Source organism: Oncorhynchus keta, chromosome 12, assembly GCF_023373465.1.
Source record: "Oncorhynchus keta strain PuntledgeMale-10-30-2019 chromosome 12, Oket_V2, whole genome shotgun sequence".
Taxonomy (NCBI): Eukaryota; Metazoa; Chordata; class Actinopteri; order Salmoniformes; family Salmonidae; genus Oncorhynchus; species Oncorhynchus keta.
Genome location: NC_068432.1, coordinates 31,824,999 through 31,837,439, shown reverse-complemented (window position 1 = coordinate 31,837,439; position 12,441 = coordinate 31,824,999). Strand labels below are relative to the sequence as shown.

The 12,441-nt window shown below is 43.6% G+C and overlaps 1 protein-coding gene across 1 annotated transcript in view; it reads right to left on the bottom strand.

Moving 5' to 3' along the window:
- Positions 1 to 11,988, bottom strand: part of LOC118391368 (roundabout homolog 1-like) — a 187,408-nt gene extending 175,420 nt beyond the window's left edge. The window contains exon 1 of the mRNA XM_052458011.1: positions 11,206 to 11,988. Coding sequence (XP_052313971.1) covers positions 11,206 to 11,266 — 61 coding nt within the window. The 5' untranslated portion in view covers positions 11,267 to 11,988. The remainder of the gene's footprint in view (positions 1 to 11,205) is intronic.
- Positions 11,989 to 12,441: the final 453 nt, after the last annotated feature.

The window sequence follows — 12,441 nt, the reverse complement described above, 5'->3', positions numbered from 1 at the left end:
CGATGATAAGCATACCCATAACATGATGCAGCCACCACCATGCTTGAAAATATGAAAAGTGGTACTCAGTGATGTGTTGGATTTGCACCAAACATATAGTGCTTTGCATTCAGTACATAAAGGTAATTTCTTTGCCACATTTTTTGCAATTTTACTTTAGTGCCTTATTGCAAACAGGATGTATGTTTTGGAATAGTTATATTCTGTATAGGCTTCCTTTTCACTCTGTTATTTAGCTTAAATATTGTGGAGTAACTACAATGCTGTTGATCCATCCTCACTTTTCTCCTATCACGGCCATTACACTCTGTAACTGTTTTAAAGTGGCCTCATGGTGAGATCCCTGAGTAATCTCCTTCCTCTCTGACAACTGAGTTAGGAAGGACACCTGTATCTTTGTAGTGACTGGGTGTATTGATACACCATCCAAAGTGTAATGAATAGCTTCACCATGCTGAATGGGATTTTCAATGTCTGCTTTTTATGTTTTTTACCCATCTATCAATAGGTGCCCTTCTTTGTGAGGCATTGGAAAACCTCCCTGCTCGTTGAGGTTTAATCTGTGTTTGAAATTCACTGCTCGACTGAGGATCTTTACAGATAATTGTAGTGTGGGGTAGGTACAGGGATGAGGTAGTCATTCAAAAATCATATTATTATTATTAAACACAGAGTGAGTCCATGCAACTTATTATAAGACTTGTCAAGTACATTTTTACTCCTGAACTTATTTATGATTGCCATAATAAAGGGGTTGAATACTTACTGAATCAAGACATTTCAGCTTTTCATTTTTAATTCATTTATAAAAATGTCTAAGAACATAATTCCACTTTGACATTTTAAATTCTGTCTCTAACACAACATAACTAAGAAAGAGTCAAGGGGTGTGAATACTTTCTGAAGGCACTGTATAACATGGAAAATAATATATTTTGTGATAACTATACTGAGATTTTTATTTTGTGAAATAAATCAGAAACAAACATTGATTTTGGGTATGGGATTTTTCTTGACGTTAAGGATCCCAAATGAATTGAAATGTTTTAACGTTTAAACATTTAAACACACCTCTAATGGAGAGGGACTGGGGAGCATACCAACCATGCCATGCTGAGCCCAGCCCAGACCAGACCAGACCAGACGAAGAATGAGGCCAGCCTCTGGGACTGGAGCCATGATGGTTTATCCATCTATCCATCCGGTTGAAGTGAACCACCACTGCCTGAGGCCTGGTAAACCAAGCAACCACAATGGAGGAGCCAAGCCGAACACAGAGCTCCGAACACAATAGAGGAATGTTTACAATTACAGTATACCAAGACTGTGAATCAGGCTGACTTTTCCCCGGTGTTTATCATTTACTCCATGGGAACTAGATAATGACAGAGACAGAGTACTGAATCCTTAAAATGTTAATTCATGGGTTTTAAAGTGAAAAATTTACCCTGATGCACATTGACAAGCTGATCTCAGCTTATTCTTTAACAAAGATCTCACCACTGCACTGACCAATCCGGACCCCTCTCTCTAACTCATTCAGGTGAGAGTGGCATGGGCACATGCTGATGATGTTTAGGCTAAGAGTGGTGGAGTTGGGCAAGGCCAGGTATACACCAGGGGGGTGTTCAATTCCAAACAATTATGGGAACTATTGGAGCCTTCAGCCTGACTCAATATACATGCTTACCATGGATACCAGCCCCCAGCATTACTGATACTGTCTCATCATAGATCTGCAAATTAAGGCCAATTAAGTGAGTTTTGGTCTCTTTATGAAGAAATCTGTGCTGATGAGAAAGCTATTCATTAAGATTCAGCCTTCCCTAGAAAGCTTTGAACTGTGTATCTGGTGTGTCACTAATGACTGACTGAGCGTGGTGGAGAGAGCAGGAGGAATGGGTGTGTGGTACAGGGATAATGCCCATTTTTTTGCCTGTCCTCCCTAACAAGATTGAGCTGTTTCACACATCCTGATTAGTTCTAATCCTGGGCTTGATTGTTCAAAGAGCCAAGCTAATCACTAGTGTGTGTGTGTGTGTGTGTGTGTGTGTGTGTGTGTGTGTGTGTGTGTGTGTGTGTGTGTGTGTGTGTGTGTGTGTGTGTGTGTGTGTGTGTGTGTGTGTGTGTGTGTGTGTGTGTGTGTGTGTGTGTGTGTGTGTGTGTGTGTGTGTGTGTGTGTGTGTGTGTGTCCATGTGTAACTGCAAGAGAACAGGAAAAATCCAGAAGAAAAGTATTGATCAGATCTCATATTCAATCAATCAATCGATGGGCACCTTTATGAAACTAAGAGAGTTGACACAGAGCCAAATGAATATCAGCAACCTTTGTTCTGCTATCACCATGGCATTTTACAGCTGTCCTTTGAAAACATCATTCCTCCCACACATACCTGGCTGCCCACACAAACCTTATCCTCCCTTAACCATTGACTATCTAATACAGCTCATTTCACATTGAAATTCAATTGGGGCAGGTGGATGGTTTGTGATAATGTAGGTTGTGGGAGCTATTCCTACTGAGGTTAGCCCTAGAACAGTGGGTGCTAATTGGCCCTAGACAGTAGAGGAGAGCATGTTGTCGGAGTCCCGAAACGGTGCCGTCAGGAAGGCTATGGCAGGAGGTGGAGAAGGAGGACAAGAAGAGAGCAACATATGAAGCTAGTTATGAGTCAAGCTGCCAAGGTGGGTTCTGTGCAGCTGACACCTGGCTGGGTTAAACTATGTTGTTTGATGAGAAGAGAGCTACTTGTCTCTAGGTGCCATGGGTATGTGGCATGCAACCCAATCACATTATATGCGATTTCTTCTGTAAACATACAGGGTTATGCATAAACCCTCCCATCCAGAGTTGGAAGCAGCACAATAGTCTTATCTTAGTAAGTGTTTGGCTGACGTCAAGAAGACCATCAGGAATCCTAGTGTATTAAAGAGAATGTAGGGCCGTCCTGATGGCTCTGTTTGGACTCCCACCGAGAAGAAGAGGGAGAGTGATTTTTTTTTAGGGAGGGGGTGGGGGTTGTCAGGAGACCAGCTAGGGGAGATGGACTAGAGCTGAGAGGAACGGGCTTTTATATGATTAAACATATTCACCTAGGTCAGCTCTGCTCAATGGGTTCCACTTTGTATTCAGCCACATTCTATACAGAGAAAAGCTGGTATTGACACTCTAAAAATAACACAATATAAGATAGGTCAGTATTAGGTCCTTTTTTATAGGTAAAAACGCCACTGGGGTATTAGCAACCCATGATGCCTTGTCATAACAACACAATATGCACTCCAAAAGTGTTTTTCACAAAGACCCTTTTTAGAGTGAAACCAGCTGTCTGACCCTCTCCACACACTCCCTGTCTCCATAGCTTTACAGCAGGAGGAGGAGGACACTGGCTGGAAAGCCAAAGTAAACAGACACTCTGGGGCCAGACACGTGGGATCTCTCCTCATCTCAACCACATACAAACCCATGGGCAGGAGAAAAAACTAAGCAGCGTTTATTTACAGGACCAATTATCCAAAACTGACCTCGCTCTCCCTCAGCACTGAGCACACAGCTGAGGCTGGACACCTCAGAAGGACAGGAAGCTTTGGTCGAGATAGAACAAATAGTCCACAAGACCCTTAGCACTCTTTAGCTTTGGGCCCGATGGTCTATCTAAAACAACAGACCAGCATGGTATGCAGAGGGATGGTTGCCTGCTTGGTTCAGGGTCAGTAAAAGTGACAGGGTCCTCTAGGGTGAGACTTCTCTGCTTCACCTCAGGTCCCAGGATGCAACAGTCTGAAACGTCACAGCACCGTGGGCTGACGGGGAGGAGGGGGTAGGGGAGGCTGAGGGGAGAGGGGGAGGCTGAGAAGGAGTAGGGGGAGCCTAGTGGGCAGAGGTGGAGGGGAACTCCATGCCCCAGGCCAAGAACATAATTCAGACACACACATTCCAGGCACTCCTCTGGGGCAGGCGCTGATCCGCCACAAAAACCTAGGAGTGTCTGCGTGTGTGTGTGTGGAGGTATGATGACCTCTGACCTCTAGCCCCATAGGCACTTGTTAAAGCCCTCCGTGTCTTCCTCAGCCCCAGGCTGGCGGCCACGGCTCACTGAGTACCCCAGGAAACCAGCAAGTAAACAAGGAAAGCAATCAGGAAACACTGCTTTCAGCACAACTCTGACAACACGCACACACACACAAATGAGCACACACAAACACCATTACCCATGCACCCACACAAAAGATATTTCAAACAACTTGAATGAAAGAGAATACATTTATTTGCATGGGAAAGAAAGATAATGACAACAAGAAATACTCCATGGCAAAGTTCCCTCTAAATTCACTGTATAACTGTGCTATGCTTTGTTGAGCCACAAACCAATAAAGCATGAACGAGACCGACCAAGCAAGCAGTGAAAACTAATGGATGGTGACAGTTGCATAACGGTGTGGTTTTATTGTGGTTTATTGCAGGTCTTAGTCTTCTCTGTTGTGGTGAAAAAATGTATTTCTCAGGTATTCAAGTGTTCCAAGTGAGCAGAGTTCTCAGTGAGGGCTCTTCTAGTGGCTTGGCAACACACCTTGCTTACAGGGTCCATTTGTCACAGATTTATTTTCATATGGGTTAACTGTAGATCACTGTGTTATGTATGTGGGAGTGTGTGGTTTATGTCAAGGTATGAAAAAGGTAACAATGTAATCTTTCCATACTGTCACCTCCAGCTCAACTCTCAACAAAAACACTGCCAACTCACTTCAAACATAAATCACAAACCAGGTTTAAAATATCCACCCCAAAAAAGAGAAGGAAACAAATTGCTTTAAAAACCATTATGGTGTGGTTGAGGGAGTAAGCTGTGCCAAGATTGCTGCCGGCAGGAGAGAGAAAGAACACAGAGGAATGACTGAATGCTACATTTAGCTTGAGCTGTGTGCATGTCCTTTTAACTTGAATGATAGGGAAAAATGTTGATTTCCACACAAATAGACATATGCAAACTATTATCTTTCACAAGATTGCCATAAACAATAACTGGAAATGTTTTAGAAAGGTCTGGAACCACCTTTCTGGTAAACATATTTATACATTCCTCACTTTTGAGGACACAAGCTCAAGTACACATTAGAAATAATATGATAGTACGAAAAATCAAATACTTTCTTCCCCCTATTCAACAAAAGTGGGACAATAGTGCTAAATATAGTAACAATCCAAATTTAAATAAGATTTCACATTTCTTATAACTAAAATAAATATGATCATACTTATTGACAGTACAATATTGGCACAATTTCATATAACTGACAGACTTTCTCCTAAATGTCCACTGAGTGGCACAGAGACACCATTCAAATATGAGCAGACTCGTTACAACTTCAGATTTAAGCATGAAGTGATTTCGTCAGTCTATGACCAAGAGGAATCTATGAGATAATTTAGTATTTATTCATGCTGAGAGCTGTAAATCCGGCTGAGAATATCATACCGAGATGAAACCACAATTGTTGGATTTGCAAGACTGCCCCCTTTCATGTAAATATGGGGTCTGAAACCTGACACTTCAAGTCAGCTCTGCTGAGAAACTGGTAGTGGAGAGCAAACCGATGAGGCTTTCTGGCACTATTGCACGGGACCCTACGACATTCACAGAGTGCTTTGTAAACCAAAATGTCAGTCGGAACCGGTTCAGAACCCCAATATAGAGGACTTGACATCTATTAAACAAACAACCATTTGAGCAGACTTCTTCAGCCAGCATGAATGAGCCAGCTCCAACTCCAACCCCGTGGAGAGGATATGAGAACTCTACAAAACACACTGTAGGGGGTGATTATACACATGTTTTACTCCTCCACTCCCCCTCTCTATCTCTCTTCCTCCATGTATTTTTCTCTTTCTCCCTGTCTCTCTCTCTCTCTCTCTCTCTGTCTCCCTTTCTCTCTCTCCTTCCCTCCCTCCCTCCCTCCCTTTCCCTCCCTCCCTCCCTTTCTCTCTCTCTCCTTCCCTCCCTCCCTTTCTCTCTCTCCTTCCCTCCCTCCCTTTTACCCTCTTCTTTAAAGCCTCAGTCATTTATATCACATGGTGATGGAATCTAGAGAGAGGGAATAGATAAAATACATGCTTGGGAGACACATTCCATTCAAACTGGCCTCGGCTGCTTCTCCCTCATTAGTTCCTTACTCCAGAGGACGAACAGAAGGAAACTGACAAGTCCCACACGAACAGGGATATCAAAGGGAGACTCTTTAGAGCAGAAGATGGCCCAGCCGTCAGCCTCGTCATCAAATAGGAGTCTCATTAGTGGAGGAACACAGCACATCACTGTCAACGTCAAATAGACTGGAGAGAGACTCATTAGCATACAGGATGACATAGCAGGTCAGCTTAATCATCAAGCTGCATTAGTCCATTATACTCCACGCTGTGTTATTACTGACGGTGTCACAACACAGGGCTGTGGGATGTCCCTCTGTCAGGAGCATGGGAGTGTCACTGCGTCACTGTCAACTACCTAGCGTTTTCAGGTACATGTGAACTCTGACCTATGCTCAACTATCCAGGCAGTGGTAGGCCAGGTGTCTTCATGCTCTCCTCCCCACTGGAAACGCAAATGACAGAGCATATTCTAACCCACTTCTTTTCTGTTCCCTTCTCCTCTCACATTGCCGACTGACCTCCTTCAGAAGGAGATATCTGGCTTCCCAATGACCCAGCTACTGTATGGCTGAGAGAGTCTAAAGACCAAACAAGGTCTGGACACGAGACTATTATCTCAAGCCAATTTGACTCATTCACAAGCCCAATTTAACAAGCAGTCTTAGAAACAACAGTCCAGAAAAAAAACTAAATTAAAAAGGAGGGAAACATATACAGTACCAGTCAAAGGTTTGGACACACCTACTCATTCAAGGGTTTTTTTTTTTTCAATTTTTTTTTTTACATTGTTGAATAATAATGAAGACATCACAACTATGTGAAATAACACATATGGAATCAAGTAGAAACCAAAAAAAGTGTTAAACAAATCAAAATATATTTTATATTTGAGATTCTTCAAAGTAGCCACCCTTTGTCTTGATGACAGCTTTGCACACTCTTGGCAGTCTCTCAACCAGCTTCATGAGGTAGCCACCTGGAGTGCAGTTCAATTAACATGTATGTCTTGTTAAAAGTTAATTTGTGGAATTTATTTCCTTCTTAATGCGTTTGAGCCAATCTGTTGTGTTGTGACAAGTTCAAGTAACAGACACATCTCAACATCAACTGTTCAGAGGAGACTGCGTGAATCAGGCCTTCATGGTCGATTTTGCTGCAAAGAAACCACTACTAAAGGACACCAATAAGAAGAAGAGACTTGCTTGAGCCAAGAAACACAAGCAATGGACATCAGACTGGTGGAAAATCTGTTCTTTGGTCTGATGAGTCCAAATGAGATTTTGGTTCCAACCGCCGTGTCTTTGTGAGACGCAGAGTAGTTGAACAGATGATCTCTGCATGTGTGGTTCCCACTGTGAAGCTCAAAGGAGGAGGTGTGACGGTGTGGGGGTGCTTTGCTGGTGACGCTGTAGTTGATTTATTTAGAATTCGAGGCACACTTAACCAGCATGGCTACCACAGCATTCTGCAGCAATACGCCATCCCATCTGGTTTGTGCTTAGTGGGACTATAATTTGTTTTTCAACAGGACAATGACCCAACACATCTCCAGGCTGTGTAAGGGCTATTTGATCAAGAAGGAGAGTGATGGAGTGCTGCATCAAATTACCTGGCCTCCACAATCACCTGGCATCAACCCAATTGAGATGGTTAGGGATGAGTTGGACCGCAGAGTGAAGGAAAAGCAGCCAATAATTGCTCAGCATATGTGGGAACTCCTTCAAGACTGTGGGAAAAGCATTCCAGGTGAAGCTGATTGACAGAATGTCAAGAGTGTGCAAAGCTGTCCTCAAGGCAAAGGGTGGCCACTTTGATTAACCTAAAATCTAAAATAACTTTTTATTTGTTTAACACTTTTTTGGTTACTACATGATTCCAAATGTTTTATTTCATAGTTTTGATGTCTTCACTATTATTCTACAAATTACAAAATAGTAAAAATAAAGAAAAACCCTTGAATGAGTAGGTGTGTCCAAACTTTTGACTGGTACTGTATGTGTTTCTCTTGGGAAAGATTCCTATTTTAAGGCTGAGTGTTTACAGAGCATTCATTAAGGAGAATGTTGGCTGCTAAAAACATGGGAGGGAGGAAGGAGGAGGGAGGAGAAGGGAGGAGTGGGACTGGGGGTAAGGCAGCTTAGCATCATGTATTCACTCCAGGGATGCATAATCAGGATTTATTGGGGAACAAATCCTTTCCTGCAGGAACCTGCTTTTAATGGGCATCATTTACAGTATTATGGATTACTTAATTACAGTACCAGATGTAGCATTGAGAAGAAGAATGGGAGTGTGATAGAAGTGTTGTCCTATAGGCAAGGCAGCTACACAAAGCTCCTGTATGGTGTCTGAGAAGCCCTCTGGGCACAACACCTGCACGGGTCTATTGTGTTGTACTTAATGGTCGTCGATTCTCTTGTCTGTTGATGTGCTGTGGAGTGGGAGAGACAAGGTAGCATTCTTCAAATACCTGTCCAAGTAGGGTGGGCCGAGCTATGGAGTGAAACACCTGAGTACAATCTGTTTGGTAAACAGGGACCACTTTGAAGGGATGGTATGCAGCACAGCAGGCCTCTGGGCTATCATGGGCCTATTACCTCCAGCGTCCCTGTAATCTGGGATGCTAAGAAGGCCATGCGCACACAAACACACACACACACACACACACACACACACACACACACACACACACACACACACACACACACACACACACACACACACACACACACACACACACACACACACACACAAATACACACACTCACACTTACAATCACACCAGCCCGGCTTGAAAAGGGGCATTGATTAGTGGATTTCCCTTTGTCATTAGCACTTCCTCAACACAATTCTGCTATGACACGTATAGCCGCTAATGGGCTGCTATCTAACACACTCATATCAGTGTTTCTCAAACACCATTTGTCTTCATAACTCCATTATAAGTTTGTTTCCTTGCTCATATAGCTAAGTACAGTTTTTTCATTCACAAACAAACAGTAGCTTTTCATGGCGCTTTAACGCCAGGGTAGTGGGTTCGAAACAAACAGAATGTATGCACACATGACTGTAAGTCGGGTTTGTGCATATATATTAGAAGAGGCAAGGGGTTTGTGTATTGAGAGTGTGTATATATGTCAGAAATCCCTAACAGTGTTAGCAGATGATAAATCATATCAATGTGGGCAAATCAGTCTGTACAAAAGCCTCACCTGTTCAAACTAGCTGTGCTGTTAATGGGACATCATTAGGCATCTCTCCACTGACCTGGGCTTTTTTCTACTGTTAGTCATTAACCAGCTCCGCTACTGATCTCTGTGACCAGAGTGTGTGTGTTGCCCAGGAGGTCAGCTCCTTTGACTGGTTGGTCAGAGCTTTGGACCAATTGGTCAGCCCCTTTGACCGGATGGTCAGCTCTTTTGACCAGTTGGTCAGGTCTTTTGACCAGTTGGTCAGGTCTTTTGACCAGTTGGTCAGCCCCTTTGACCGGTTGGTCAGGTCTTTTGGCCGGTTGGTCAGCCCCTTTGACCGGTTGGTCAGCCCCTTTGACCGGTTGGTCAGCCCCTTTGACCGGTTGGTCAGCCCTTTTGACCGGTTGGTCAGCCCCTTTGACCGCTTGGTCAGGTCTTTTGACCGGTTGGTCAGCCCTTTTGACCGTTTGGTCAGCCCTTTTGACCGGTTGGTCAGCCCCTTTGACCGGTTGGTCAGGTCTTTTGACCGGTTGGTCAGCCCCTTTGACCAGTTGGGCAGGTCTTTTGGCCGGTTGGTCAGCCCCTTTGACAGGTTGGTCAGGTCTTTTGACCAGTTGGTCAGCCCCTTTGACCGGTTGGTCAGGTCTTTTGGCCGGTTGGTCAGCCCCTTTGACCGGTTGGTCAGGTCTTTTGACCGGTTGGTCAGCCCCTTTGACCGGTTGGTCAGCCCTTTTGACCGGTTGGTCAGCCCCTTTGACCGGTTGGTCAGCCCTTTTGACCGGTTGGTCAGCCCTTTTGACCGGTTGGTCAGCCCCTTTGACCGGTTGGTCAACCCTTTTGAACGGTTGGTCAGCCCTTTTGAACGGTTGGTCAGCCCTTTCGAACGATTGGTCAGCCCCTTTGACCAGTTGGTCAGCCCCTTTGACCGGTTGGTCAGCCCTTTTGAATGGTTGGTCAGCCCTTTTTTCACATTCCCCTCAAGATTTACTCCTGAAGATTATGATCATAGTCTTATGACAACTATTTCTCTGTCACACTTTACATTTGAGTAATTTAGCAGACGTTCTTATGCAGAGCCACATCCAGTTAGTGCATTCATCTTAAGATAGCTAGGTGGGACAACCACATATCACAGGCATAGTAAGTACACTGTTCCTCAATAAAGTAGTTATCGGCAAAGTCAGAGCTAGGAGGGTGTGCGTGTTGGGGGGGGGGGGGTTCAAGTGCAAGTGTTGGTTCAGTAAAGTTGCTAGTCTTTTTGGGGGCTGGAGTCGAGGTGAGGGATTATTTAAGATACTCTTTGAAAAGGTAGGGTTTCAGGTGCTTTCAGAAGATGGACACACACACACACAATCTTTATCACATTGACTCTAAGGATAACACAGATAGTGGCAAAACTGGCACCCTGACAGGTGATTACCCAGCAGAAAGCACAGTCAGGGCACTAAAACAATATAATGAGGACATGGTCTCATTCTTCATATCTAGATCTCTGCTGATGTGAATGGCAGTGATTCATAAGTACACCTTTTTAAAGAGCTAGGGCAATAAGGGCACTTCCTGTCAGCAGTCAGGCAATAAATCAGACAGGCTGCCTGGGTCAAGGACCAGTTTATGCCACATGGCCATGCTTGCACACAATGTCAAAGGATGAAACATATACCAAATCATGATATTAAAGTGTATAGCCAAGTCAGTCTATACTCATCAACTTACCCCACCCATGCCATCTCTCACTCCCACACACAAGCACACACTCATGAACGCAAGCGTACATAAAAATACGCTATTATATTACAGGAACATCACTATTAAAATATAAAGTCAAAACCCAAGTCAAATAAGGTGAAATAGTATTGTCTTTACCTGAACAAATGTGAATGAATCCGAGTAGAAAGTAAATACCCACAGAATGCGCAGGCATCATTCCAAAGCAGCAGAGGACGGAAACGAATAGTATTCAATCTAAATAATGAGTATTTTCATAGATGTTCTGTTCTGTTTTCATAGATGTTCTGTTTCCTTTTTCTGTTGAAATAGCCTTCCACGCCGTCTCGCTCGCTCTCTCTTCTCTGTGCCTGTCCGCTGCGCTGGGGTAGTCTTTGGTGAGAGCCAGTCACCGAATAACTCCGTGCGGGACGATTGCTATTTCTCTACACAAATACGATAATTTATTGATAGCTCATATCAAACCTCCCGGTCACATTATGCTGGTTGCCTACGAGATCGTTCACATAACTGGGCTCTTCTTGGATCCGAGTGAGCTTCGTAAATCCAAGACTAAACGCTGAAGTTTTAGCAGAATTCATCTGTGATTAAATATTATTTCCACTTTGGCATAGTTTTCTTTCGTATGTGTGATATGGCAGAGTCCGAAATCCAAACGTTCAACTTCAGTTTAGTAACTTTTCTGATTTCGGTAGCCTGTTTGAGGTTGTTTCTCTAAACTGCCAGGGCTCACCCGACTTCGTGCGCTCAGTGAGGGTTGTATGTTGGTACTGTATGCACCACTCTTCCCACTCCACGACGGGGTTTTCCATAGAGGATATTTTAACACGGGAAACCTACATTGAATTTATTAGGCTACCAGACTACCAGATGTGTTAGGCCTATGTTAGTTTACTCCAAAAGTTAATCTAAATCTAACACGAATGTTATTTTACTCAATTATGATTGTCGTCAGCCAAAGCTACTCGCATCCTGCTTAATTAGGCTACGTTGATTAATTTAATTTCAATTAGGTATATTTTGAATGATTATCTAACTAAGCTAAATGTGTCTAACCAAATTGATTTAAAAAAAATCTCATTCGTCTACTTGCTGAACAAAAAGTGATGAAAAAACAGTATTCCACATTTGTTCTCTACCCAAACAACAGCAGAAGAAAAGTGAAACAACAGCCAATGATGTCCCCTGTGTGGGTTTAATAACGTGAAAGGGATTGTTTGAAAGACAGGGTGCTGTTCCCTTACATCCTTCTATTCAATGTAAAGTCAAAGGGGCTGCACGACATCGTTTACCCCACTGGGAGACAGATGTATTCAAAACCATCGTGTGAACCAAGGTCTCACACACGCCATAGGTGCCTGCATTTATGTGCCC